This window comes from Sebastes umbrosus, chromosome 11 (assembly GCF_015220745.1).
Source record: "Sebastes umbrosus isolate fSebUmb1 chromosome 11, fSebUmb1.pri, whole genome shotgun sequence".
Lineage (NCBI taxonomy): Eukaryota > Metazoa > Chordata > Actinopteri > Perciformes > Sebastidae > Sebastes > Sebastes umbrosus.
The window spans coordinates 22,251,729-22,279,040 of NC_051279.1; the positions used below are offsets into that span (position 1 = coordinate 22,251,729).

Sequence of the window (27,312 nt, forward strand, 5' to 3'; positions counted from 1 at the left end):
ATACCAGGTTGAGGCTAAATGACACTACGAAGTTATGCTAAATTGTCGAAGAAAAACTGGCATGGCCATTTTCAAAGGGGTCCGGTGACCTCTGACCTCAAGATGTGTGAATGAAAATGGGTTCTGTGGGTACCCACGAGTCTCCCCTTTACAGACAACAAGCCCACTTTATGATAATCACATGCAGTTTGGGGCAAGTCATAGTCAAGTCAGCACACTGACACACTGACAGCTGTTGTTGCCTGTTGGGCTGCAGTTTGCCATGTTATGATTTGAGCATATTTTTTATGCTAAATGCAGTACCTGTGAGGGTTTCTGGACAATATTTGTCTTTTTTTTTGCTCTTAATTTATTTCCAATAATAAATATATACATACATTTGCATAAAGCAGCATATTTGTCCACTCCCATGTTGATAAGAGTATTAAATACTTGACAAATCTCTCTTTAAGGTACATTTTGAACATATGTGTGCCATTAATTTGTGATTAAATATTTGAATCGATTGACAGCCCTGATCTCAATAAATAAATAAATAAAACTTTGTGTAAGTTGAATGTTTGATGAGTAAACTTGGCATTTAGCCAACATATATAATGTATATAAATGCATTGCATTGGGGTCTTGGTGGTTTGACATTGTTACTGAATGCAAGGAAATGTCCGTGTGATGTAGCGGATCTGACAGATGGCATGTGGAGAGTACTTCACTGACCCTCTGTTCACCTGTACTGACACACACACACACACACACACACACACACACATACACACACGCACACACACATGCACACACACACACACACCACACCACACCTGCTGATCCATCTCTCTCGCTCTCTCTCGATTTCAGTCAAACTGCATCTGTGACATGAAACGCAAGACCAGTAATGACAGAGTATCTCTTTTTCTGACTATAGCTCTGTTTTCCCAGTTTGGGTTTGGTCATATTTGATTTTTGTGTTTGGACTAGTTTGATACACTTTTTCTTTGAAATAAGGGAGGCTGTAATGTACTGATTCACTGTGTGTGTGTGTGTGTGTGTGTGTGTGTGTGTGTGTGTGGTGTGGTGTGTGTGTTTGTGTTTGTGTGTGTGTAAGAGGGTGAGAAAGCCTGAGAGACTCAGGTGGCAGGTGTCTGTGTGCGTAACAGCCAGCTGCCGTGTTCCTATCAAGTATCTTTAGTTACACACAGGGGGATCTGACACTGAACCAAACCCTGTTACACTGAAACCCGATCAGCCTGGATCTATTCACCAACAGACAAATAGGCCTTCACTGTGGACACGACAAACTCGGGCAAACACACAAATTACATAAATGCATATTCACCACGTGCACGGCTTGATCCGCACAGAGTTGAAAGCCTTCAACGTCTGTTTCAACAAGCTGTTTTAACACGCCTAATCATTTATTAATAATGCTCAACTGTAAGAGAGAAAAGGGCAACACCAGGGAAAATGTGTGTGTGTGTGTCTTCTTCGGAAGAGCACCTGTAGGCTTTTGTCATTTCCCCTATTGAGCTGTGGAGGCTTTTTCAGTTGGTGTTAGCTAAGCAAGCACTGACCTGGAAATTACTCAGCCACTGAGATACTTTATACTAGCTGCAAGTTATAAAAGATGACATTCTCTCCCTCTGAATGAGTGTGTTCATTCTCCATGCAACCTTCAGGGTGACAAGGGACAGCAGAGTTATTTGAGAAACTTTACAGTAACACACACACACACTGATGAGGATACAAACACTCTTTCAAAGTCTCTCTCGATGGATGTCACGTCCAGATTCCATGTGTTAAAGTATAGAGACGTGCTTGATATACATTAAGTCATGCAAGATGACAGTAAGATGTTCTGACCTTTGCATGCCTTATGCTTGAACCCTGAAGGGGAATTTTAGAAGCGATGCACACAGTGGAAGAGAAAGGATAGGAGTAGAAAACAGATGACAGCATGAAGGGATGGTCAGTTTTGAGAAAGAGAAAGATGCAGGGGAAAGAGAGAAACTAAAACCAATGGTTGGTGAGGATGAGGCATGTAACATAATGAGGTCACATTCAATGTCAGAGGATTGTTAAATTGTGGATGAGGTACATCCAAAACCTGATGTTAAACAATACATGTACATTGGGTTTGTATATGTATTTGCGTGTTAAAGTGTGAGATTATCTTTATGTATTTATATTTATCTGCAATAGGGTTTAATCCCAGGAATACACATCCAAACTATTTCTGTTTCTGGAATAATATAATAATATAAAATTAGTCATGTTCTAGGCATAAACCAAATAGGCTGATACAAAATATATCGCTACAGAAATTCTCCTCCTTCTCCTTTACGTTCTTCTTTTTGGCCCACTAAATTCATCTACTGTACTATCACTGACTAGACTAGACTGTAGTCGGCCTAACCTGTTCTTAAAATGAACAAGTTGATTTAGGCAGCTGGGATTCAGTTATATTTAACCAACTGTATTGCCTTAGATGCACATTGCACAATGTTTGAAATGCTGAGGTAAAAATGCAGAAATGTTTTTTTAACTTTAGAGATCATTGACTTTATTACTATATCTAATATTGCTTGACTATTACAGAAGGCATCACACCAGCAGCCTCTGAATGCTAACAGAATATGGAATCCGTCAGCTTAGCAGAATGACTTTTAAAATGCCAAATTACTCGCTTTAACAAATCTGGTTTGTTTATGCAATGAAACATTGTCAAATATCACTTTCATGAGGCTGTTTTCAGCAGACAGATCACAGCCAATGAACTTGGCATTTCATATTCCTAGCAGCTATAGCGAAGTTCAAGCTGCATGCAAAGTTTATGTTCATTCTAATGCTGATTAACATAAATGCTGTTTTTTATCCTTAATAATTATTAATGCCTTAATAAATGCAATAAACAATAAATGCCGTAATAACGAATAATACGATAAAGCGGTCAGGTAGGGAACCCATAGGTTTATGCATATTTCCCCTTGTTTCATTTAGTGTTGCTTGAAATATGACCAATGCGTTTTGACTGTAGCCGAAGTTATACCTTAAAAACAAATACATTTCTCAGGATTCCTTGGATAGAGTGCTTCTGCTCCTGGGACAGAAAATGTGTCATTTCGGGAAAAATATGAATCCCCATACGTTGATGTTGTTGTCATCAAAGCATCTTGCCCTTCATATATAAGGGCTTGTTTCTAATATTACTTAAAACAGCAGATGGACGGGTGCTGCAAACTAGCCAAGAAGCCATTTCACCAAACAGTATTTGGAGTGACACAAGCCCAAGGCTTACGACTTGGCTATACTGTAGGTACATAGCGTATATGAGCAAAGAGTGATGGATGCACGGAAACGTACGCAGCAAGATGCCAACCTCTGTAAGGCATGGGGTCGGTGGGTTCGGTGCCTTAATGTACCCGGGGCAGTCCTTAACCTCTGAGGTGCTGTAAACAAACAGACAGCTGGATATGGAAAGAAGGAATATTGCTCTGGGGAATCAGGCCACATGTGGCATATAGGCTGCTGTGCATTCCCTGAATATCACGGTGGTTTAGCAGTGACTTGTGATTAAATTGTTGTGCGTGTATGTCCGTCTGCCTGTCAGATCAGGTACCATGATGCATTCTCTTCGTGCCATCTAGGCACGTGTTGTGAACATTTATGTAGTACAGTTTAATTGTACTTTATTTTTATGCTTTGCTTTTGTTTATTCAAAGTCACTCTGAAGCTTTAGAGCTTCCTGATTGCAACTTTTTGTTTGAATCTGACTTCTGCGTCTTTTGAGGGCTTCAAACAATGTAAGGTGTTCGCGCACATCCAGAACCGTAGTAGGCCGGTGCTGCACCAGTAGAAGACAGCAATGAAAATCGTAGAAGAAGGTCCACACACTGTAGCTCCCTCTAAGTGCAATTTATCGGCACATCTTAGTGACGTTTCGAGCACAAGCTCTTCTTCAGAGAGAGAACAGAAGAAGAGCTTGTGCTCGAAACGTCACTAACTAAGATATGCCAATAAGTTTCACTTAAAGGGAGCTAAAGTGTGCGGACATTCTTCTACGTTTTTCTTTGAGGGCTTAACAATAATGACTTCCTACTCAATGAACATTTTTTTTATTATAGCATATTTAGTAAGGAAGCTTTGGTAGATGTACACTATACTGAATATTTTAATAGATAGTTGCACTTTAGTCCTTTTCACTGTTTATTTTTACAGTAAGCACTTTTCCCTTTATTATGATCCATTATGGAGCTTAGGTGTTGATCATACTCCAGGACGTACGCGGACGTGGACATGCTTCTATACATACCGTACAACATCGGGGGTATGCGTACGCCGCTCACACGTTCCACACACGTGCACTAGAAAACATGATGGTGACCTCCTGATTGTTGTATTTGACTGAACAATATGAAAAAGTAAAAGAAAATATAAGTGTGTGTGACCTTTATACAAGAATAGGACTAAGGACGGGGACTACAGTACATACATAGAAGGCAGCGTCCAGTTTACCTTTCTAGCGCATGCGACGTCTGCAAGCTTTTACATAATGCAGAATGTCTGCGAGGTCAAACTGTTTTTGTGCTATAAAATGCTAAATTGAGAGACTTACCAAATTGTATCACTTACCTTGATGGTTCTGCAGGCAAATAGCATTAATTGAGCATTGGATGCATTGGCCATTGTGTCAAAACAAGCCATGAAATCTGAGTTCATCTGTCGCCAGTACGTTTTAATTTGTACCTAAATGTGGCTTTGACAGAAACTGAATGGTCATTCCTCAAATAAAAACTCAGGTCCATTTTGAACATATAAATGTGTCATAATGTGACTTTAGTGCTCAGATGTAATAAAACATTTATGTGTGTTGCGGACCATAGAACCTGGATCTTTATTGAACATGATCTTTACTGATTGAAAGTGTGGAAAGGAGAGAGATGTAATAAATGTGGTCCAACAAAAGAGGCTGAGGCAGCTCCATTCATCCCCAACGAGAAAAAAATATTCACCATCCTTCTAACAAGCCAAATGTATTTTGAAAATCACCTCCTCATTCTGTAAAGCCTTTTTTCTTCCAACAACCCCCCCTCGCCTCTCTTTTCTAATTGTAATGAACCTTGCCTTGAACCTTCCTTTTAATTGGTGTCGACTCAGATGAGAAGAGTACGCGTGGAAGGAAAAAAAATCCTTTTTTAAACATTCCATAAATTAATTTTTACCAAGTAAGGGGTCCTGCGTAGCAATTTAATCAGACAGTTGGCTTTGTGCACGCTGCATCCTTGGCTTTTAGAAGAATGTTATTTAGAATAAATAAGGCACTGTGGTTAAATGAGGAGGCCTTTTAGAGGGACTGATGAGCCACTGTGGAGCCACTTCAGGCTGTGTTGGGGAGAAGACATCAGCCAGGGAAATTAACAGGCTGAATAGATGCTTAGACTTTTTAGCTCTATAATGAGACTCCCCTAACGCACGTACTGTACATGCGCTCGCATATCTGCTTTCAAATGCATGCTCGCATAGCATAAATAACTCACAGTGCACCAACTCACATAATTATAGATGTGTAAAAAATACGTACTGTCTATGCGATACACATGCATGGAAGTACAAAGGAACAAACACATACACTTTTAAGAAATACACAGACGCACAAAATGCGTGCAAACATACACATTTAAATTGAAATATGTCACACCTTTATCTTATTTTCTTTATTCATTTGTCTTAACACTAACTGAACACAGTAAGGTAATTTATTATAGCTGTGATAACAAAAGAGAGTGGATTAGAAAACAATGAGATTGCAATCTGTTAGATGAAAATAAGAACAGGAATATTGGAGCGAAGCTAAACTCCAAATTGTCGTAATTCCTACGTTATGCAGGAGCTACACCTTTGCTTGTAGATGAAAGTAGTAAAGCTGTCAATTGATTAAAATATGTAATCGTGATTAATTGCATGATTAATCGCATATTTGTATTAGTTTAAAATGTACCTTAAAGGGAGATTTTGTTAAGTATTTGATACTCAATATGCTTGCTTTATGCAAATGTATGTATATATTTATCATTGGAAATCAATTAACAACACAAAACAATGACAAATATTGTCCAGAAACCTTCACAGGTACTGCATTTAAAATATGCTCAAATCATAACATGGCAAACTGCAGCCCAACAGGCAACAACAGCTGTCAGTGTGTCAGTGTGCTGACTTGACTATGACTTGCCCCAAACTGCATGTGATTATCATAAAGTGGGCATGTCTGTAAAGGTCAGACTTGAGGCTACCCATAGAACCCATTTTCATTCACATATCTTGAGGTCAGAGGTCAAGGGACAACTTTGACAATGGCCATGCCAGTTTTTCCTCGCCAAAATTTAGCGTAACGTTATTTAACCTCCTTTGCAACAAGCTAGTTGATCCATAGGTTACCAATGGATTCCTTAGTTTTTTTTTTTGTTTCATATGATGCCAGTATCTTCACTCTAGCTTTAAAACTGAGTCTTCTACAATCTAAAAATCACAAGTTGTGTAAATGCATTAAAGAATGCGTAAATTTTGGTTAACACGTTATTATCGTGTTAACTTTGACAGCATAATTAAAATTAAAATAAAGTTTTTGAGGAATTTTTGGGACAAATGAACTACTTATCTAGTTAAGATTGGATACTGCTTTGCAATTCCAACTTGTTAGAATTAAATCATTATAATATCTGTGTGTTGGCTGGGCATAAAAAAATAAAAAAAAGGTTCATTGGCAAAGATTGTTGATGCATTCCAGGTCACTGAGCATGTGCCGTTCCACTTTTCCAAACCCTTGCTGGTAATAATTTATGACCTTGAAACCAATCATGATTGTTTATGCTTGGACTAATTTTGTGTGGATTCATTCAACCAAGAATGTCCTTTCACCTCTGTCATCCTGGCATGGGTTTCCCCCTTGTCTCCACTTCTGGATCAAAGTAATTGTACAGATGCACACAACATATATACGTATTAAAATACAGTGCACATGCACACATACTGTACACATACATCTTGCAACCACACAGGCAGAAAAATGCATGTATGCCTACAGTACACACCAACGTTTTCAGATTGATTCACACAGAGGCGAAAGGCCTCATGGGGAGTGGCTGTGGCTCTGAATGATAAATGCCTGTGTGTGCCCTGTGACCTGACCTGTTTAGTGTGAGACTAAAGCTGCCACACTATACACACAACTGCCAACTGTCTGTTCCACACAATATCTGTGTGTTTTTATCTGTTTACATTAAATAGAAGAGAAAATAACTTAATTCAGGTGGCCTGTTTGCAGCATAAACCCTCTATGACCTACCACAGCAGTCTGTTCTCATACACCGTTTGCAGCTATACCTACGAAAAGTAATGCACTGTAATTCATATATATCCACCAAAATCCACATAATTGCGTTATCGTGAAATGCCACGTAGGGTGGAGGTTGGGGTAAATGGGTGGATCAAAAAAACAAACTGACTTTCGCCCAGGAGACCACTGTTCGTATTCCAGAAGTCGACATTTTCACGTAACTTCCGTACTTAAGTGACGCCACTTCCATAGTTATTTTAACCCAAACCATGATCTTTTGCTAAACCGAACCAAGTAATTTTGTTACCTAAACCTAACCAAGTTATTGCCAGTGAAGACGGAAGTTTATTTTGAAAAGACTGTATGCATGTAACGAGAGGAAATTCACACTTTCTGCTGGACATTCGTAGGAAAACGCACTAAAAATGATGAATGACTTTTCGTAACATATCATACGAACCTTTGTATGAGGATACGTACCACAGTCAAGTTACAATACTGATCCCCACTGAAACACTGAGCACTTTTGTTCCATTTTTACAAACCTTAATCTGTATATAAAGACTTCCTACTGACATTTTTTTTTTCTAATAAGCACATGATTCTGATTTTGGAAATAACTCCTGGTTCCTTTTAAAACCACTAACCCTCTGGTAACAACTTGATAGTGAATATTTCGTTCCATATATTGTGTGTTTGTTTTTCCCCATCCTCAAATCTTAACCCAGCAGTTGTCTCTCTACAGCAGCCTCAGGCTGAGAGGTTGCTCCCATATCTTTGTCCCATAACAGCCTTCCTATAGAAAGTATGCCTTTGCATTAGAGATGAGACTCATGGGACTCTTCCCAGGATCCAGCTTGGGGGGTTCCCCTCTTCGTGGTTCAGTCAAATGCTCATCTCAAATGCAATCCCCCTGCACATATGTGTGTCTGAATGTTTGTGTGGGCCTCCTGTTTACCAGCATTTTCTTTATTATGAACCATTGAAGCGGTGAATACAACTCATTTACAGTAATGCAATATTTATCACGCATTCAACTCATTTTTACAAGACAGATGTCATCCATTTCACAGCAGCGGGCAGGTGTGCGAGGCAATTTTTAAAAGGCCATAATCTGAAAGCCTTGCATTTCCTCTGACTTGCCTTTACTAGGCCCATGTTGACGATTGGGCTGCATCCTATCTCTGACATACCCGAAGGCCATGTGAGCTAGCCATAAACTAACCATGTTATAGGTGTATTGATTGGTCAACAGATTGCCTATATCCTGTAAAACGCAGCTCTAACGTGAATGCCTTTATAAGCCACAGTGGTAATAATTGTGGAAAACAAGTCTAGTCCCCCCCCCTCCACCTCCAAATGGTTGTGTTACCAGGTGGTTTGGAGCATGGTTATGGTTGTGGTAACCCAGATCAATCTTGATCTTGCTGCTACTAAGTCTTTAAAAATTTAGACTGAAAACAATATGTGGCTACCAGACCTTTGCAACATGTTTTAGGTGCTTCGGCTGTTCAAATATATATATTGTCTTTAACATCACTTACTAGGGGTGTAACGATTCATCTACTATATCGATGTATCGATTTATATTCCTACGATACAACTACATCGATAGGTACTCGGCAAGTTGTCCTTCACAGGAGACGTATATCGATATAAAATCGATTTGAAACGCAATATTTTAACTTGAATAGAAGTTGGTTTATTATATTTCTTGTTAAATATTGCACTGCCTTGTATCTTGAGAACTCAATCAGCGGGTCCTGCAGTTGCACTTTTTAATATTTTCAAATAAAAGGTGTATTTATTTGCCATTAATCGTTGTTTACTTGTTTATATCCATAATTAATTAATCCCTGATTCCCTTACAAGAAAAGCTTTGAGGAATCCTGACCTGCACTGTCCAGTATCAGCTATTTATTTCACAGTCACACTGATTTCATTTTTGGCAAAAAAAAGTTACCGTATCGATTTCAAATCATTGAATCGTATCGTATCGCTCTAGATGAGCCAAATATCGTCCTGAATCGTATGGGAACCATGGAAATCGTATCGTATCGTTGTAAAAACATATCGTTACACCCCTATCACTTACCACAACTCATTTTTTATAGACCTACTTTCATGTAATTACTGTAAGTTGTACTGATTAAATTAGACATCCCGTCTCTTGCATTTTAAATGTACTTACCTTGCTTTCATTTCTTTTGCTTTCAGCTCATTTTTCTCGCTCTTTAATTTCAGTTTTTCTCCCATTCAGTGCTTCTGTATGGGCATCAGCTCTTGCTATCCTATGATGCACAAAAGCAGTTGATGAGTGTGTGTGCGTGTGCGTGTGCGTGTGCGTGTGCGTTGTATGTGTGTGTGAGAGAGAGAGATCCCAGGGGATTCTGCAGCTTTACTTCTCAAACCCCTCTCTCATCCCTCAATCACAATCCTCCTTCACAGCCTCCGTCCTCCCCCTTCATTTCCTTTTGAGTCCTGTTGTCATCCTTCCTCTCCCTCTCCCCTCTTGGTGATGAAGATGTGCTCTTTGGCAGGTTGTTTTTTTTCCTTCCTTTTACTGATCGCTAGCTCTCACTCCCTTGTTTCTTGTTCCCTCCTGACATATTCCACTCCCCCTCTGTATTTTGATTTTAAGGAAAGGTGCATACTTGACATTTTGACTTTTTTTCTTTTGTATGTTCTTATACAAACATTTTTTTTTACAGGAACAAATTAGCTTTTAAGCTGTCCCCAGCACATTTACAATGATGTTTTCAAAATATCAGGGTTGATTAAATGTGCACTGTCCCACATACAAAACAATACAACAATTAAAATGTTTTGCAGCTTTTGAAAACATCTGGGAGATTTTCTCCATTGGCACCCCAGAGGGTTGGATTTGTTTTGCATAAAAAGTAATATATTTATCATTAATAGCTTTTGTCTGAAGGAGTTTTAGGGTTTTACACTAAGAGCATTTACTGTTAATCACATTATTTTGCCATTACACTGCGTAAGCTAGTGATTGTATCATCTGTTTATTGTCCCGTGGCTGAATCAGGAAAGCAGTGACATTCAGATTTATCATCATCCTATAAAACATTTAAATTAAAAAAAGTGGGGAAATTTGAATAACATACATTTTTACAAAGACACCGTCAGTAAATATTTTCTTCAATTTCTTATCCAAACAAGCTTAGTCTGAGACAGGTTGTCATAATTAAAGCCCTAATGCATATTCAGCTAAATAGACATTAGAATGATCAGTTAGCTACAGATAGGTGGTTGTTAGGGGCCGTTCACATGTTGCGTCTAAAAACACGTGGCGTTTTCATCCTTTTACCCAAGGTGCTTGGGATGTTGCGCTTCTGTCGCTTCTGTTGCACCTGCCGTTACTAAGCAACCAAAACCTGCATACTGCGATGACTACGATGATGAAGTTGCTGTAATATAGCAGGAAGCCTCAGTGACTAAACTAAACAAAGTCAAAACAAAGAAATTGATTTCCAGCACCGTAAATCCCTCACAGTAACATTACTGCTCGATCTCCCTGTCAGTTTGGCTCACCTTTCAACCAGATGTTGTGACGTGTCTCTTACGATAAGGGGTGAAGCAGGTAAAATAGTCCGTGGGACAGATGTAAAGCTCTGGGTAGCCCTGCACTAAAATAATTAACTTCTCCTTACATATATTTACCGTAGACCGATTATTACGGAAGAAAGAAAAGATATCTGCCGGCAGTGATTGGTTGTTCGTCGTCACATGACGTGGTGCGCGCCCCACCATTCCAAAAGTTTAACTATTTTTTTATCTCGGGTTGCAGCCGTCGCGCCCTGAAAAATAGCCGCTTGGGAACGCTTGCACGCTGCGATGGCGTCACTCTCGCTTTTGAGCACACCTTCCGCGTGTCTACATTGACAACAATTGACTTGAGGGCACAAAATACGCTGCATGTGAACGGCCCGCAGAACACAGTGTTGGTCATTGCTTTGTAGCTGTATGATGTCGGAGGTCTGAACTGTATTCGATAACTCACTTCACACTTTATGGCACAACAGCAGGTTACTGTTTAACCTGGCGGCTAACATACGGTGGGATTGATGAGGCACCTTTACTGACTCTCCCTCTCCTTCATCTGTCATGTTTTCCTGCCTGTTCTCTCCCTAACTATCAGCTTTTTCCTGTTCTACACATTCCTGCGTCATTTCCTCCTCTCTCTCCTTTTTACATAAAGATGTTCTTTTGACAGTTTCCTGTCAATCATTGTTGTGCGTTTCTCCCTCTTCCCCCCTTTCTCTCAGCTCCATCGCCTAGAGGCCCCTCGTACCGTACATTAACAGCTTTCATTTAGTTTAGTTTGTCTGCAGTCAGATCCCATAGGCCCGTAGTTAGCTGCTGTTTTATTTATACTGTTTGTATTTTGACAGTTGTTTTAGTAAACTTTGCCAGTACACTTATTCGCAGAGGAGAAGCTGCATTCCCCGTCAGAGTAACAAAGTGTGTCCTCTCCACATTCCACTCAGTCTGGGCTGTCAGTCAGCGATGGAGATGTATCTCTTCCTGTTAGAAAAAAAAAACACACAGGAAAATAAATATGGAAAAATGAATAAAACATTACACAAATAAACATACGTTATAGTCCCCCCCCCCTCCAGATGATCAAATGTAAGTAAGTAAAAGTATAATAATGGATTGTAATAGCCATTGTGGAATTAAAATGAGGACAACCCGGAGATTGCATTGTTGTATAAGTAGGAGAAGTTTGTGGAAGTGGAAAATATGTGAAGTGGAAGATTGGTCTCTCTCACTTAGTCACACTCACACACACACTCATGGACACACCAGCTCACATCTTAATTACTGAGGCTTGATGGGTACTTAACCTTGCCCCTTGCTGCTTATGCTAATGCAGAGAGGTCAGGAGTGTGCTGATTGGCTGGCTCGCTGTCAACTCAGCCAGAAAACTGTTGGAGTGCAGATGAGAGGACGAGGGAGGAGAGGAGAGACTGAGGAGCAAGGACAGGGGAAACATGGGATAGGGAAAAGAGAGAAAGAGGTAGGGAAAGTTGGGATGTAATCAAAACAAATCTGTTATACGAGGTTACGTTTTAATGCACCGAGTTTGGAGTAGAAGCCCCTCCCCCCTCCCCCCCACTCCTCCAATAAAATGAAAAAACATATAGTATTTTAAAAGATTTTCCTGAAAGGATGGGTCATAGAAATAGGTCATTGTGTTAAGCAGCACACAGAGGTTAACACAATGTACAACTCAGTTACACAACCTTTCCTCATTACTCTCACCAGTATGACCTCATCCTATAAGCAACATGTTTGTTAGGGAGCATATGGCTGGCTCTGTGTGTGTGTGTGTGTAATGAGCTCATCCTCTCCCCCCCCTATGTAGTTATCTGTATGGGACCGAGGGTGTTTAGCAGCAGGGAGAGTCATTGAGAGGACACACACACACACACAGAAACTCACACAGTTGACAGCTGCTTGCATGTTTTGGATGTTTTGCCACCTGACAAAAATGTGCGCTTCATTAAATCAGGTTCCAGGTCTTCGTGCCTCAAATGTTTGTCCTGATTTTTAGACAACTTAAAAAGACATTAGGTTTTAGAGATTAAGTGTTTCTATTCTGTTAGAGGGTATCATTAAGGCTGTCCTCAACCAAAGAAATTGTTAGCTTACTTAAAGGCTTTTCAGACATGGAGCGACACTCTGCCTGCATACTCACTAAACGTATACGTAATGTTACCTGATACATCCAGTCTTGCTCTGCCATGCGAAGGTCTTCCTGTTTATGTCCCGAAAACAGTTATATATTTCAGGGAACTCACAAACAGCATGGATCAGTCTCTCATCCTTTGATTTGCACTGCATGTCGCGATGCGTAGAAAAAAAGTTCAAACCAGTTCAACTCAGCCTGTGTGTGAGACGCGCACGACCGCGTCAGTTTTACGGGATTGTGCCCGCTTGTCGCTAAGCTTCCCTCCTTACATGCCTGCTCGCTTCTCATTGAAAGTGAATCACGAGGCGTGTCAATCGCTCCCCGTATGAAAAGCCCTTAACGTTCATACGATTTTGTCGACTAATCGATTAGTTGGTTTAATCGACAGATCTGTAAAACTGAGTGTCTCCATAAAAAAGAATCATACAAAAGCACCACTTTAAATCTGGTGTTTACCAGAGATGTGCTCTTTCAGCATGAAAAAAGCATAAAAACGACGAAAGAAAACTTAGTTGACTCAGACCAAAACGGCCGATTGTCTAGTTCATACTTCATGACCTACAACCGGCCACAGGGGGTTAAAACACACTACAGATCACATTGCTAATGTTGTCGTTGGCACATGTTTTCACATGTCTTCACATGTATTCACACTTCTTTTTTTTACTATTTCCTCTTTAGGTCCAACAATAACTTTGCTCTGTGTTGCAAATGAACCTTATAGAGTAAGTTCCTGTTGTTACAGGCGACCCCTCCTCCCCCAGGTTTCCCCTCAACCCGTGTCTTGCGCTCTCATTGGCAGTAGCTTGTGGCCGGAGTCCCCGACAGGTCCAGATATTTAGCAAGCTAGATATCTGGAATGTGTCTGCGAGGGCTCTCGGCTCACATCTTTTAACAGTTCACAAATTACGCTCGAAGACTGATGTGTGAGCGTCGAGCCAACGGCAATTTGCCTCTGATCTGGGTTATTTGTGTGGGAGCTCTAAAAACTGTTGGGGAGCTCAAAATCAGGGCTAAAGTCGTGTAGTATGAAATAGCTATTGGACGACTAATAGGGGGCAGCCCTAGTTATCAGTAATGATGGCTACAGAAATATAAAAAATTAACTGCCGTGTGTCCAGAACAATGTAGTTACCGTTACTGGAAACACCATGCACCATGAAGACGGTGACAAAATTCTTCAGGGCCAGTGCACGACAAAAAAGAAATCAATTTGTTTATATAACACCACTTACTATATTAAAAGAATTAATAACAAAAGTTTAAGACAAAGGATAAAGCTGGTTATATTTTCTAATGTTGACATTTTTGGTGAAGTGAAACGTGTGTGGCAGTTGTGAGAACATCAGCATTGCGACTCATTTATATGATGATGTCACCACATTTCGGTTGCGGCCGTGAATGGCGCTCTGCTAGATAATCCGCCAAGGGAGGGCCTTTCTTTCACTTCAAGTTTTGTTGCGCGAAAGTTGAAGAGGCCGTTATATAGGTCATGCACTGTGGCACATCTTAATGCCTAGAGTTATTTCAATGTCATATTTACAGCAAGGGGCTCCTCCAAGTCAACCTGATCAATTCAGTTGGACATTTAGTCTGGTCTAATTTGACTGATTCACTGTGTCCACTCAGCTGTTAAAAACCAGTATGTACAGCACTTCCTCCCTGCCGCATACATACCACAGAGGTCATACATGTATGCATGGACTAGTGTATGCTTTTCCCATTGCCTCCGTGACCATCGGTATGTGTATGCACAGTATGTTCAGAGCGTGTGGGTGTTTCGGACCCTGTGTGTGGGTGCGTGTGTGGTCTCGAGGCTATGGAGAGCGGTAACACAGAGTTGACAGGGCGCCGTAGAGATTTAGGGCGAGGTGCCAAGGAAGCCAAGGAAACACGTGTGTGTGCACACTCACGCATGCACTCAAACACACACACACACACACACGTACACACCTCGTCCTCTGATCTCAGGGGGCATCTGCTGCTCTGGTCCGGGTCACTGGCAGCGAGCGCTCGATCGGGCTCAAAAGTATCACCACGGCAACCGCATCGCATAATCCCATTCCATCTCATCCCATCCGCGAACTGTGCGCGACGTGATTGGCCCGTTCCCCCTGGGGCGCTGAGGCGACGGCTCAGGCGCTGTCTGCTTACTCGCTGTGTCAGCTATGGCTCGGAGTCTGTGGGCGGGGGAGCGAGGAGCGCATTAAAGGAACGTTTGGCGCATTTTGGCAAGAGACGGTGTGAATTATGCAGACGCACCCCTACTGTGAGTGTGTGTGTCTGCGTGTGCGGCGCTGCCAGTGTGAGTCCTTCATGAGGAACAGGGTGAGGAGAATAATCTACTCTAAGCAGACAATATCCCCTTATTTATGTCTTCCTCTTGTCTCACTTCATCCAGTCTTGAAAGATTACGTCTATCCACCTTTTTTACTAGTATCATCATCTACTTTCACTTCCCTCTCTGCTTATGTCTGTTTTCAAGGTATGTTTACTGCACTCATCAGTTAAAAATGAAGTGGATATTAATCATTACCTCCTCTAATAAAGGTCAAAGGTCGGTGGATAAAATCAGTCAATTTACATGCACAATAAAAATGTGCATTTCCGACAGATCAATAGAAGTGCTGTTTCTCTGAATGTGCTATTAAACTAGTTTTGTCTGTGGTGAGGCATCATCCAACAGGCTTTCTTCTCTCTTCATGTTTCATCTTTTTTTGGCATCTGAAGTGATTTGTTGTTACCTGCTCAGCACTTACAAGAGTTAGATTGAGAAGCAAAGAAGAGTCACTAAAATAACCCTGAATAATACAAACAGCTCTGAATAATCAACATAATCATAAAAAATACACTTCATTTCTGCCTTCATCTCTCTTCTCTTCGTTCCTCCACTCATCTCTCAACAACTTTCATCTATCCCTCCCTTTCCTCATTCACATGACAATGTAAGCTGGCTTTGAATTGAGTTGTCTACCTTCACTTTTCTCTCTCCCTCTCTCTCTCTCTCTCTCACACACACACACAGCCTCCACCTCCATCGCTATCTCTCTCTTTGTTTTGCTGAAGAATACAAACACAGTCTGAATTAAAACACAACTGACAGTTTGCATCCAGTTTCGTTGCTCCTCCTCCCACGATTCCTCCCTCCCTTCCATCCCTCCCTTTCTCTCCTGCTCCAGCTGTCAGGAGGCTTCATTATTAAAGATTCATGGCGGAGTCTGGGCAGCTCTTCCAAAAGCTTTTGTCAGACAGACCGAGTGTTTCAAATCTCACTGCCACTAACTGGAGGTGACATAAAGACTCACATAGATCCACATGCACACACAGTCAAACACACACTCTCTCATTGTGGTTTGCTTCACTATTTTACTATCTGTCCAACCCTTTTTTTTAATTCAAATCATCTTCAACATTGGATTCTTAGTGCTGCTTTTCATTTTCTGATAAGTCATTGTGAAATACCTTATCATGCCAATGACCACTTCACGCCGTGCCTAACTGTTAATGAAGGTTGTAAATATTTGACACTCACTGTGGTGTTATAAATCCCCAGCTTTGGCTTGGAAGTCATTGTGACCTATTTTGTCAGAAAAACAATGTTATTAATTTAATCTGCTGCCTTCTATCATGTTTTACTGCTTGTTTTATCAGACAAAGGCTGCACTGTTTCACCGTCATACAGTTGTCTGTCTGCCACCTTTTCTTTCACTCTCTCTCGCCCTTCCACATGTAACACATATAATGCACCCATATGATTGAACAGTACGCATTAATTACACCATGTACAGTATAGCAGATGTTTTTACTTAGATTAATGTACATATGACTTTGTCCGGCTACAAGGGGATTACAGAGCAGGAGGGTGTGCTGTGCTGACATAGGCCGCTATACTCAACCAGAAAGTGGCAGAGATCACTCCTCTATTGACTTGTACTGCTGTCCTCATTAGTGGAAAACTGATTAATCGGTGGGCCAAGTAATCGGGCCAATTAATGTCATATTGAGAAGATCGGCCAATGTCTGCGCTCACAAGGCCAATTATTTATTTGTTATAGTATTTCACTGAGCCAACACCAGGGAAGGCCATTACACTAGCATTGTTTATTTCTTTCTTATTTATGTAAGTTTACACACATTCGTTGTCTCTCAGAAACAAGGAGATGCTGCTATCAGCTGATAAATGCTGCTGTTAAGTGCACTAAAACTGTTTTTATTTTTCATTCATACTTTTTTTTTAGTTTTTTTTTTACAAAGTTTGTTTTCTTGATTACCTGTGGACATTTATTTAGTTAATAGTAGTTTTTTTCTTCATTTAAAATAAATGCACTGCAGACAGAGTGCAGATCCACTTAAGCAAACAGAGACAATGCAGACAATAACAGAGTTGAATAGATGTTCATTTAAGTTCAGCAATGCTAATTAAGTTTGTTAACATAAAACAAACTAAATTAAAAGGGGCATTGTTGGTCATTACTATGGATTTTTTTTTTATATTAAATAGTTTATTAGCCACACGACCAAGGTCGGTGGAATTTGCTGTCGGTACAGTTATTCTCTGCAGCACAAATATATAAATGGATAACATCAGACAGTCTTGGTAATGCATGTCAGTGGTATGTGAGGAGGGAGGAGTTCAGAGTCCTGATGGCTAAGGGAAAAAGCTGTCAAGTGTTAGTCCTAGTTGACAGTGACCTGTAGCGCCTCCCTGAGGGAGGTACTTTACTGGAGTTGGAATTGCGGAGATGTGGTTTCTCCCATAATGTCCTATCTCCCACAACGTTATACTATGCCTATTAAAAAATAACAGGTTGCTAATCTTAGTAGCCCATCTGTTAAAGTTCTCCTTGGCTTTCAGTCCTTCAAACTTACAACACTACAAAGTAGAATAGATTATTTATATTCTAGAGTTTGTACTGATGGATAATTACATCGTTTGTTGATCAAAGCTATTATTTATGAGACATTGCGATGTGAAAGACAACCATTTATATAAATTCAACAGTGGATCAGCACGCAAGTAATCTCACTTGTACACCATAACAGGTTTTCATCTTAAAACAAAATGTAGAAAAAATCCTGCCATACCTCTCCTGTTTGATATATACAGTAAGACATAACAAACTAAATAAGCATCATGGGAATTACCTTGAGTAAATTCTTCTCATCGCTTACATACCACCAGGGAAAACAAAAAAAAGGTTCTCTCTGTAGGGAACTTTCCCATGCAGGTAACATGGTGTCCCTTTTTAACACAGACCATTACAGACATAGAGGTAGCCTATCTGCTACGTGATGTGCGGCCAAATGGCCTTTTGAAACTGTGAACAGTACACTTCAGAGTGATGTTTTGTTGATGTCTCATTTCCTCTTAATACAGATAATGGCAAATTTGCTTATTAGGTGTTTTTATATATCATTTGCCATTGATTAATTTGTGTATGTATGTGCTCGCCTTTCAGCCCAATCAAGCCATTATATCTTCATTAATGACGAAGGAAAATACATTTTAATGTACCTTTTGAGTGTTTATTTCAGAAGAGCAAGTTTCATTTTGAAAGCTTCTAGGTTTACTGTCATTAAATATTGCATTTAGAATATGTCAGCTTTAGAGATGTTATAGTGAAGTTTCTTATTTTACATGTACACACATGGTCGCATGTGGTATCCTGTTATGACAGCCTTTGAGACAGCAGTGTGCTAGTGTGGTGCCAGCTGTCTTTTTGTAGAATTGTTTTTTTTTTATTTGGTTAAATCAAAAAACATTTGGCTTGAATTGTGCAAACTGTTGGTGCAAAAATACCATATTACCTACTAATGTTATTCTCCTCTTTTATCTTTTTCTTTGCATGTGTTTGTACAGAAAAGCCCAGGAACAGCAGAAAAAGGTGGTAGTAGCAGGTTGTGTTCCCCAGGCGCAGCCACGGATGGACTACCTCAAAGGACTCAGCATCATTGGGGTATGTTTATGTGTGTGTACTTATATGAAAGGAGAAATCTGGGTAAAGTAGGGATGTGTTCATGCAGCATATACGTACCGCATGTCCGTGTGTGTCCCTTCGTTTGTCTTTATTTGTGTCTAATGGATAACCTTTTAGGAGTACACACACGTATACACGCACACACGGATACAGAAGACATTTTGACCTGTCATTCACCTGGCTGCCAACCTGCTGTGTCTGTTCTATTCTGACCTCCCTGCCGCTCAGTTGATCAATAGACCGCCCAAAGAGACACAAACAAGACTACTAAGATGAACATGGTGGGAAGTAGAAATGAAGGAAGAATTTATGATGGAAAAGAGAGAGAGAAGTATGAGACAGAGGGAGGTGTGGCGGGTGCATAATACAAAGCAGAAAGGAAGAAAGGCAGCATATTGTATTTGAAAGATGAGGGACAGAGGTAAGAAAATGAGCGAAACAACAACATGACCGTGACAGCATGGACACCCGTTGAAGGATCTACATAAAACCTCATAATCATTCTAGGTGATTTGATACAAGTTTAGAGTTTATACCAAAATTAAATAACTACAATGTTTTTAATTGTTACTTGTTTATATTTTATGCTGCCACAGTTTGTTATATGTTCTCAGTTTGAGATAATGCTATCCCCTACACGATATTTGGGTTAGTGTCTAGCTTCTACACTAAAGAAGGTTGAAGGATCCCATTTTCTTCTTGCCCAATTTTTTTCTTTTTCTCTCAGTTCATGGTTGTCTTGTCCTCCACGTGCGAATTTTTCACCAGTGTAGAAAGATCCACCCGATTTGACTGTTATCAGGCCATTAAATGTGTGTTATCGCTCGCAATAAGCATGATAGATGTGGGTCAGTAGGGGCCTACTGCACCTACTACATTGTAAAAGTGAAAGCGAAACTTAAAAGCAACACCTTCTAACATGTTGTAAAACTGAATAAAACTTTACATTTTTAACAAACAAAACAGCTTCTATAGGTTTAGACAACAAAACTACAACTTCCTTAGGTTTAGGCAACACAAATACTTAGTTTAGGGGAGAAACGTAGTGTTTTGGCTTAAAATAAGTTTCGAAAGTGAAACTTAAACTTAAAGGGACTGTTTGTAACTTTTTACACGTATAAATTGCGCGCTCGCATATGTGCACTCGTGTGTGGCTACGCTGTTAAGACTCAGACTCCAACACAAACTACACGGAAGCACCAAAACCTCAAAGTTCTATCTAGTGAAGCCCGTCTTGCAAAACAGTGTTGGCCGCGGTCTTAGCACGCAGGGGAGACCGTGGCTTTGGTCTCCAGGTCCGGAGTCTCTGCTGTACTCTGCCTGCTTGCCTGCCTTCACTCAGCTCGCTCCACCTCACGTGCATGCGCGCTCACTCCACACTGCAGAAGACTTCGTAGCTCTGAGAATATCTAGTGAATGTACAGTGGACGTTTGTGCAGAAATAAATGCTGCAGCTCCTCCAGACCAACTGAGGTTTCCCGTGTCTTGTGAAGTGACGGGGCTCCGCAGCGAGAAACGTTATCGTCTCCGACCGGGTGCCGGTGTCTCCCTCCGGCTGGGGCCGTAGACGATAAACCAACACTAGGATCAGCATTGATTCATGGAAAGACCTTCGTCTGGTCAGCTAACATTACTGCCAAGCAGCTGAAATATAGAGTGATATTGTGGTTTTAGCTGACGTGTGTCGCCTCACTGTTTTGAGGGAAGCTCGTTCATGTCTATGTAGAGCGAGCAAGCGCGAGCCCGACGCTGACTTTCGTTGACTTAACGGCCACAGGTGACGCTGATAACAAGCATTTCTGATTCTTACAAACAGTCCCTTTAATGCTTGTGAACACAAAGACACACACATTGTTGGTTTCACACGGGATGCGAACCCTGGCCTCTGGGTGAAAGCCCTGTGTTTTGTGTCCCATCGCCCCTGACCTCCACCCCTTGTTGAGTTTCGGCCCTCAGCATAAACTGGCTTTTCTATTCCTCCTTCTTTGAACGTGGCATTGGGTAGTCTGCCCTTCTAGTTAAAATTCAGTTATCATCAGAGGAGTCATAGAAATATGCAGATATAACGACAGGAAGGGGGGAAAAAAACATCCTTAATTAGATCTATTAGGGCCATTTGCCCTGCAGTGTTGTAACAAGTGATTTTGTCTTTTGGTTGTTTTGTATTGCTGTCCCTAAGCTATTACATTTCCACTCATAACCCTGTGGTGCAGGTATCAATGGCTTGTACGGCAAACTGTGATATGGAATAGTTATTTAATTTTCTGACTATTTCACCTTAGTAATCACAGGAGGAAACTAAAAAGATGCATCAAGGTTAGCGCTATTTAACAGCTAAAATGAGTATTCCTCATTAAATCATTGATTATGTTTGTAATTAGAGAGTGTGTTTTTCTATCTGCTGCCACTTTCCAGGATCCTCTGGAGTCTTAAATCTACTGCTTGCATATTTAAACTGAAAGCTTTAAGGCTGAATGTAAAGTTTTTATTGTCAGTTCAATCTTGGAAGTAATTGTGTAAACAAAATAACAGAATACTCCAACATAAATAAACAATGTGAAGTTGTTAAAATATGCCTTGTAGTTCAATATGTAATGCATTCTTTTGTTTACTCCGTGCTCACAGAGAACCAAGCTTTACCTTCTAAATCACCACAGAATCTTTCACATAATTCAGAATTTATGTGTTTGCGTAAAAAAACAAACTGCCTCGTTGAAAATGGTGATAAATCAAACGGTCCAATATCCAATGTTGATTACTGCCACTGTCTTAAAAGTAATGGGTTGGGGGTTGGGGGGGTGTCTCAAATAATACGTTAAATTTCCTTTACTATAATCCATTTAAGTAAACATGCCACCATGTAACATAATTACATTCGAATCAAGTGGCATGTATGTGTAATATAATTACATTCAGATAAACAGGCTTGTATATGTAATAGCCTTCAGGGCGAGGCAGAAACATCTGGGAAGTTTACCACCGTCGGTCCTTTCATTGTCATGAGTAGATTGGATTATGCATTGATACACGCACACACACACACACTCACACACTGATGGACGCATGCATGAACAGGCACACATGGTAACAAACCCAGACGGAGGTATATGAGTATGCACACGCTCCCCTTGTGTATCCTTGGTAGTTACAATCAAAGGCACAATGACGGTGACAGTTGGTGGGTTATGCAAATGAGATGCAAATCACCAGTCGTGGATTTGTATATAGTGATTGCACTAACGGCTAGATAAGGGGTGTAGTTAAAAAATAAAAGTGCTTCCTGTTGAATTCATTCAGTTTAAATTGACCTGCGTGTCAGCTTCTATGTGTGTTTCTGTTTTGTTTTGCTGTCTGAAGTTGCAGTGAAATGAATGACAGTGTATTGTGTGTAAGGTACACAGTGAGTCACGCAAGGCTACAGCGTTTGGTGTCTCTGAACTGGACATGTCACATCCTGTATCTGAGACACATCCACACACACACACAGACACACACACACACACACACACACACACACATGCATACACGTGTACACGGTGCTGGCTAGGTAATCAGAGGATTACAGTGGGTAAGCAATGTTGTAAACATGAGATGCACGCACATCAGTCTTCTCAGCATGTATGTATACCTTGGGTGTGTGGTCTACATTAGTGAATATTGTGAGCCCAGTTTAGTTATTTTTTTTATTTTTTAGCCCAATTGCTCACAAATTATTATATGAACTTCACATTGCTAATTGTAAATGTATAATGTTACACAAATTGACACAAAATACAACCCGGGGTTGCAATGATTTCTTGGGTTTCATAGAACTTAAAGGTGCTAAATTCCAAATTCAGAGTATACCCATGATTGAGGGATTGCCTCAACACGGCTCTCAACACGGCTCTCAACATGGCGATGGGTGAGCAGGCGGCTAGCAGCTCACAGCATAAAACGTGCTGACAGAGCTAAAAGTGTTAACATGTGGGAAACCAAAGGATGGCCGCTTTGCTTCCGCAACGACGGCATGGGTAGGGACGGCGTTATCAGCGGTAACCGCTGTGTGAGCACAGCGAAGAGCGGCAGCCGTGAGCTAGCAAAAGGGGCACGCACACTTGGACTCACATGCACTAACATGCACGAGCGGCCGGACCGGTTACATAAACAAAGCACATAGAAGCTCGGCTTAGTGTGACTTCATTCTCTGCTCAGGTAGACATTACTCCATTATATCTTTACATAGTTAATAGTTGTTTGCTGCACCTTTTAAATGCTGAAGATGTTTTGCCTTCACTTTTATATTGTTTTCTTTCTAGTCCTTTATCCATAAGCCAGACATGACTCTCACCCATAGTATTTACTTAGGACAGCCAGCTGTTGAAACACTTTACTGCAGGTGCTCTCTCTTAGGTCAAGATAACCTTTGTAAATGTGTGTGTATATGTGAGCTTGGTGTAAAGTAGACTTCTGTCTGCTCTAAACATACAGGACCTAATTGCACCTTTTGGCAAACATCCCACTTGTGAACCGCAACATAGAGTGGGGGTGGGGGAGTGTCTCAAATAATACGATAAATTTCCTTTATGTTCCTTTATTTTAACTTCTTACCAAAAAAAAACAATCAAAGAATAATCTTGCCATTTTTGACAAATTACTTTCTATGGAAGTATAAAATATAGGTGATTTTTATTTTATTTTTTAAACAATGTTTTTTCATTGAAACCATATTCCAGGTGTATAAAAGTAGGATTCGATAAGAACCCTAATTGAAAAGTGAGATCTGAATTAATCGCTAAAATGTGAACAATACCCAACCCTTACTGTGAGTAGGGACACCCGCTGCTGCTCTGAATGAACCCAGATTGCCTGGCCATTAGAAGAGAATAGGTTTTATCTCAGTGTGTAACATGCACATAACTGCTGCCTACAAGGCACAGTGTGCATCTGTGTGAGTGTGTTTGAAAGAAGGGTTACTCTGGGTAATGGGCCTGGAGGCATTGAGAGTGGGTGCTAAGGGGCTAGAGCATAGACCTCTACGAAGAGGGAAAGTGAGCGAATTAGAGGTGGAAGGGATGAAATAATGGCAGATCAAATTATATTTTTTCCTTTCCTACTACTATATCCCTCTCTCCATCCCCCTCTCTTTCACTCTCCTCCATTTCCACTCCAGATTATTAGTAGAAGGGTGGTAGATTTGTAGAATATAATACCACCTAATAGTCTTTTCTTGCCTATTTTTTCTACATGCGTTGGTGGTGTTTCAGATTCCCCCTTGGCAGAGCTGCAGGATTTTCTGTACAGAAGGCAATAAGGAGAATAACACTCTTGCCTGTTCATAACATGATTCAGTTTTAGTCATTCCCTCATAATCTAAGGATGTGCTATTAGTGTACTGCCACCCTCTCTACAGTACCTCTGTTTCTGCCTCTTGGTTCTCATCCTACCGCCAGACTGTCTCTGTCAATACATAACCTAAGTGGTGTTGCAGCTACATAGACACCCAGTGGCATTCAGGAAATCTATATCACTTAATCCTGGCTGGAGAAAACTTGGTGTGATTGTATCTGTTTGTACTTATCTGTCTGTGTGCATAATGCTTATTGTGTTTATGCATATTTATATGTCCACCCTGTTTAAACGTGGATCGGTATATGTGTGTTTGTCAATATCAGGCTTTTGTTTGTCTGTGTGCACTTGGGGTTTGTCAGCATCAATAAACTTTTCCCATGTGTGTCTCTCTGTGTGTTTCAGGTCCAACAGATTGATCGAGTGGTGGAAGTAGTGGACGAGGCCGTTAAAGGTAATTTAACACGCACACACACACACACACACACACACAAGCTCTCATTGTATGAGTGAATAAGCAGAAATGCATTGATCGGCTAATGAATGAATGAACGAACGAGGGCGCTTTCATTGTCGGAATAGGAAATGTATGAATGATTTTCAGTAAAGTAGTCTGTCCACTTATTGACAGAATACAAGGACGAAGAATGAATTCATCACTTTCCTGTAGAAGAGCACATAATCAAATGATAATGGCTTTGCGACTTTCTGTCTGCTTTTCCCACAATTAACATTTTAAAATATCTGATTCGGAGCAATTGTCAATAATAAACCACCAGCTAGATTGTTATTATAAGATTCAGTATTGTTCAAAGTGCAAAGATCTACAAGAGTATGTTTGTTTAGAGTGTGTGTTCTGACTTAAGAGTTGCAAAAATGATCAACTATTAAATTAATTGCTAACTATTTTGATAATCATTTATTCGGTTTGAGTCATTTTTGAAGATTTCAGCTTCTTATACGTGAAAATGTTCTGGTTTCTTTACTCCTCTATGACAGTAAACTGAATATCTTTGAGTTGTGGACAAAACAAGACATTTGAGGACATCATCTTGGGCTTTGGGAAACATTTTTCACTATTTCCTGACATTTCATAGACCAAACAACTAATCGAGAAAGTAATCAACAGATCAATCAACAATGAAAAAAATTGGTTATTTGCATCCCTATCTGACTTGATTTACTGCTTTTTTCCATGGTTTAATGTCTGGTAAATTTCATGAAACAAAATGCATTCAAACCTTATTTTTGACTACACTGCTCGGTGACGGTTTAGATTGACGTCGCGTATTTAAAAGAGACGTAATCAGTGTTGCCTTCAGATCCGTCTTGATGTCTGGGTAGCTTGTTAAGTGGTCGTCTCTGTCTGAGAAGCTCACTGACGGCAAGACAGACTCACATGGCAGTGATTAGGTCATCCATTTAAACTGTTAGTGAACCACCGCACTTAACTGTTTAATGAAGGTCAGGCAGAGTTTACAGTGCGAGAGTGTCCAGTCAAGCTGTCATACACCCCCAGCTGTTCTCTAATAAAGAACAGATTGAGTTTACACTGTGTGTGTGTGTGCATGTGTGTGCGTATGTGTATGAGTTACTAGTTTGCACTGCAGGCTTCACTCTAATGAAGGACAGCTGAACTGAGGCTTAATTTTACAATGTGTCATCAACCCTGAATCGTCTGGCTACGCACACACTCCCATTCACACATGAATACTGTGACTTTCATTCCCACTGTGTTCTCTACTATTTGCTCATTCGTTCCTTTTTCTTCCCCTTTCCGTCTTCCTCCTGTTCCTCAGCATCTTTAGATCTTTCCCTCCTTTCTTCTTCCTCCTCCCTCTGCCTTCTCGCTGCCCTCTTCCATCCCTTCTGCCCTCCTTCCCTCCTTCCCTTTTTCCTCCCTCCTTCGCCCCCTCCATAGAAACTAATTTCCCCAGTATCATTACAGTTCTTTATGACCTCGTATAAACTGAGAGCTGTTATTTCAGCTCGGAGGCCTGGGCATAAACCTTTAAGCTAGGGGATTTGCCTTTCGTAATGGCTACTAAAATACTTACTTCAATGAACTGCTAATAGACGCAGTTCTTTGCTGCACCCAAAATTGCTTGCAGGTCTGTTTTCCACATGACAAGAGTACTGGCATGCTTTTATGAGCCTGTTTCTGGAGGTGTGAGACTATGTATTCAGTTTGGATCCTGGCTCAGAAAGAAACTTAACCACTGTCACTCCATAAAGATACTTCTCTTACTGTAAAACTGCTTTTAATCATAGTGCATCTACCTAACATAAAGCTCAAGTTACTGCCTGTTGTAAATGGCCGGGGCCTTTTTTATCCTTTAGTTATCTCAGGTTGGGTTGCTGAGCATGCACACAGTACTTAACATTTACACCGTCATACACATTACATCTAGTACTGCCCGGTCTCATGGTGCTTTGCCGCTGTGCAGCGTCAGTGATTTGGTGGGTAATGTTGTTACTGTGCTCATAAGCTTGCTTATCCAAATCAATCGTTTTGCTTTTTTTAGCTGTGCCAGATGTTGATTTTCTTGCTAACAACAAACACGGCTTTGGCTTTATCTTGTATTTGAAGCAGATCTATAAAAAAGTGATTAATGACACCCATGGATGCACATCTTTGCAAGGGCACCTAGCCAGATTTCATGTCTCTCAGTGATGCTCAACAAACAAAAACACAACAACATTTGGTTATTTGAAGAGTAAAAAACAGAGAAAGGTGTTTACATTTTTCAGTCAAGAAAACAAAAATGTATACAGAAGGCCCGCACAAAGGCTAGAAAATATGTTTTATTCATGTTTTCACTCCTAAAGGAACGCAGACATCCACTGAAGTCTGATCTTTGCACCATTAATAAATAACTGCTGGAGCTCTTTCTTTATAGGGGCCGTTTTGATGTCTTTGTTTCTTTATTGGCCTCCTAATATTGATCTCCTCTCTCTGAGAT

General features: G+C 40.5%; 1 protein-coding gene across 1 annotated transcript in view; it reads left to right on the forward strand.

The window, feature by feature from the left end:
• cdkal1 (CDK5 regulatory subunit associated protein 1-like 1) overlaps positions 1-27,312 on the forward strand; it is a 266,485-nt gene that overhangs the window by 66,706 nt on the left and 172,467 nt on the right. The window contains exons 5-6 of the mRNA XM_037784259.1: positions 18,904-19,000; positions 24,755-24,803. Of these exons, the coding sequence (XP_037640187.1) occupies positions 18,904-19,000; positions 24,755-24,803 (146 nt within the window). The remainder of the gene's footprint in view (positions 1-18,903; positions 19,001-24,754; positions 24,804-27,312) is intronic.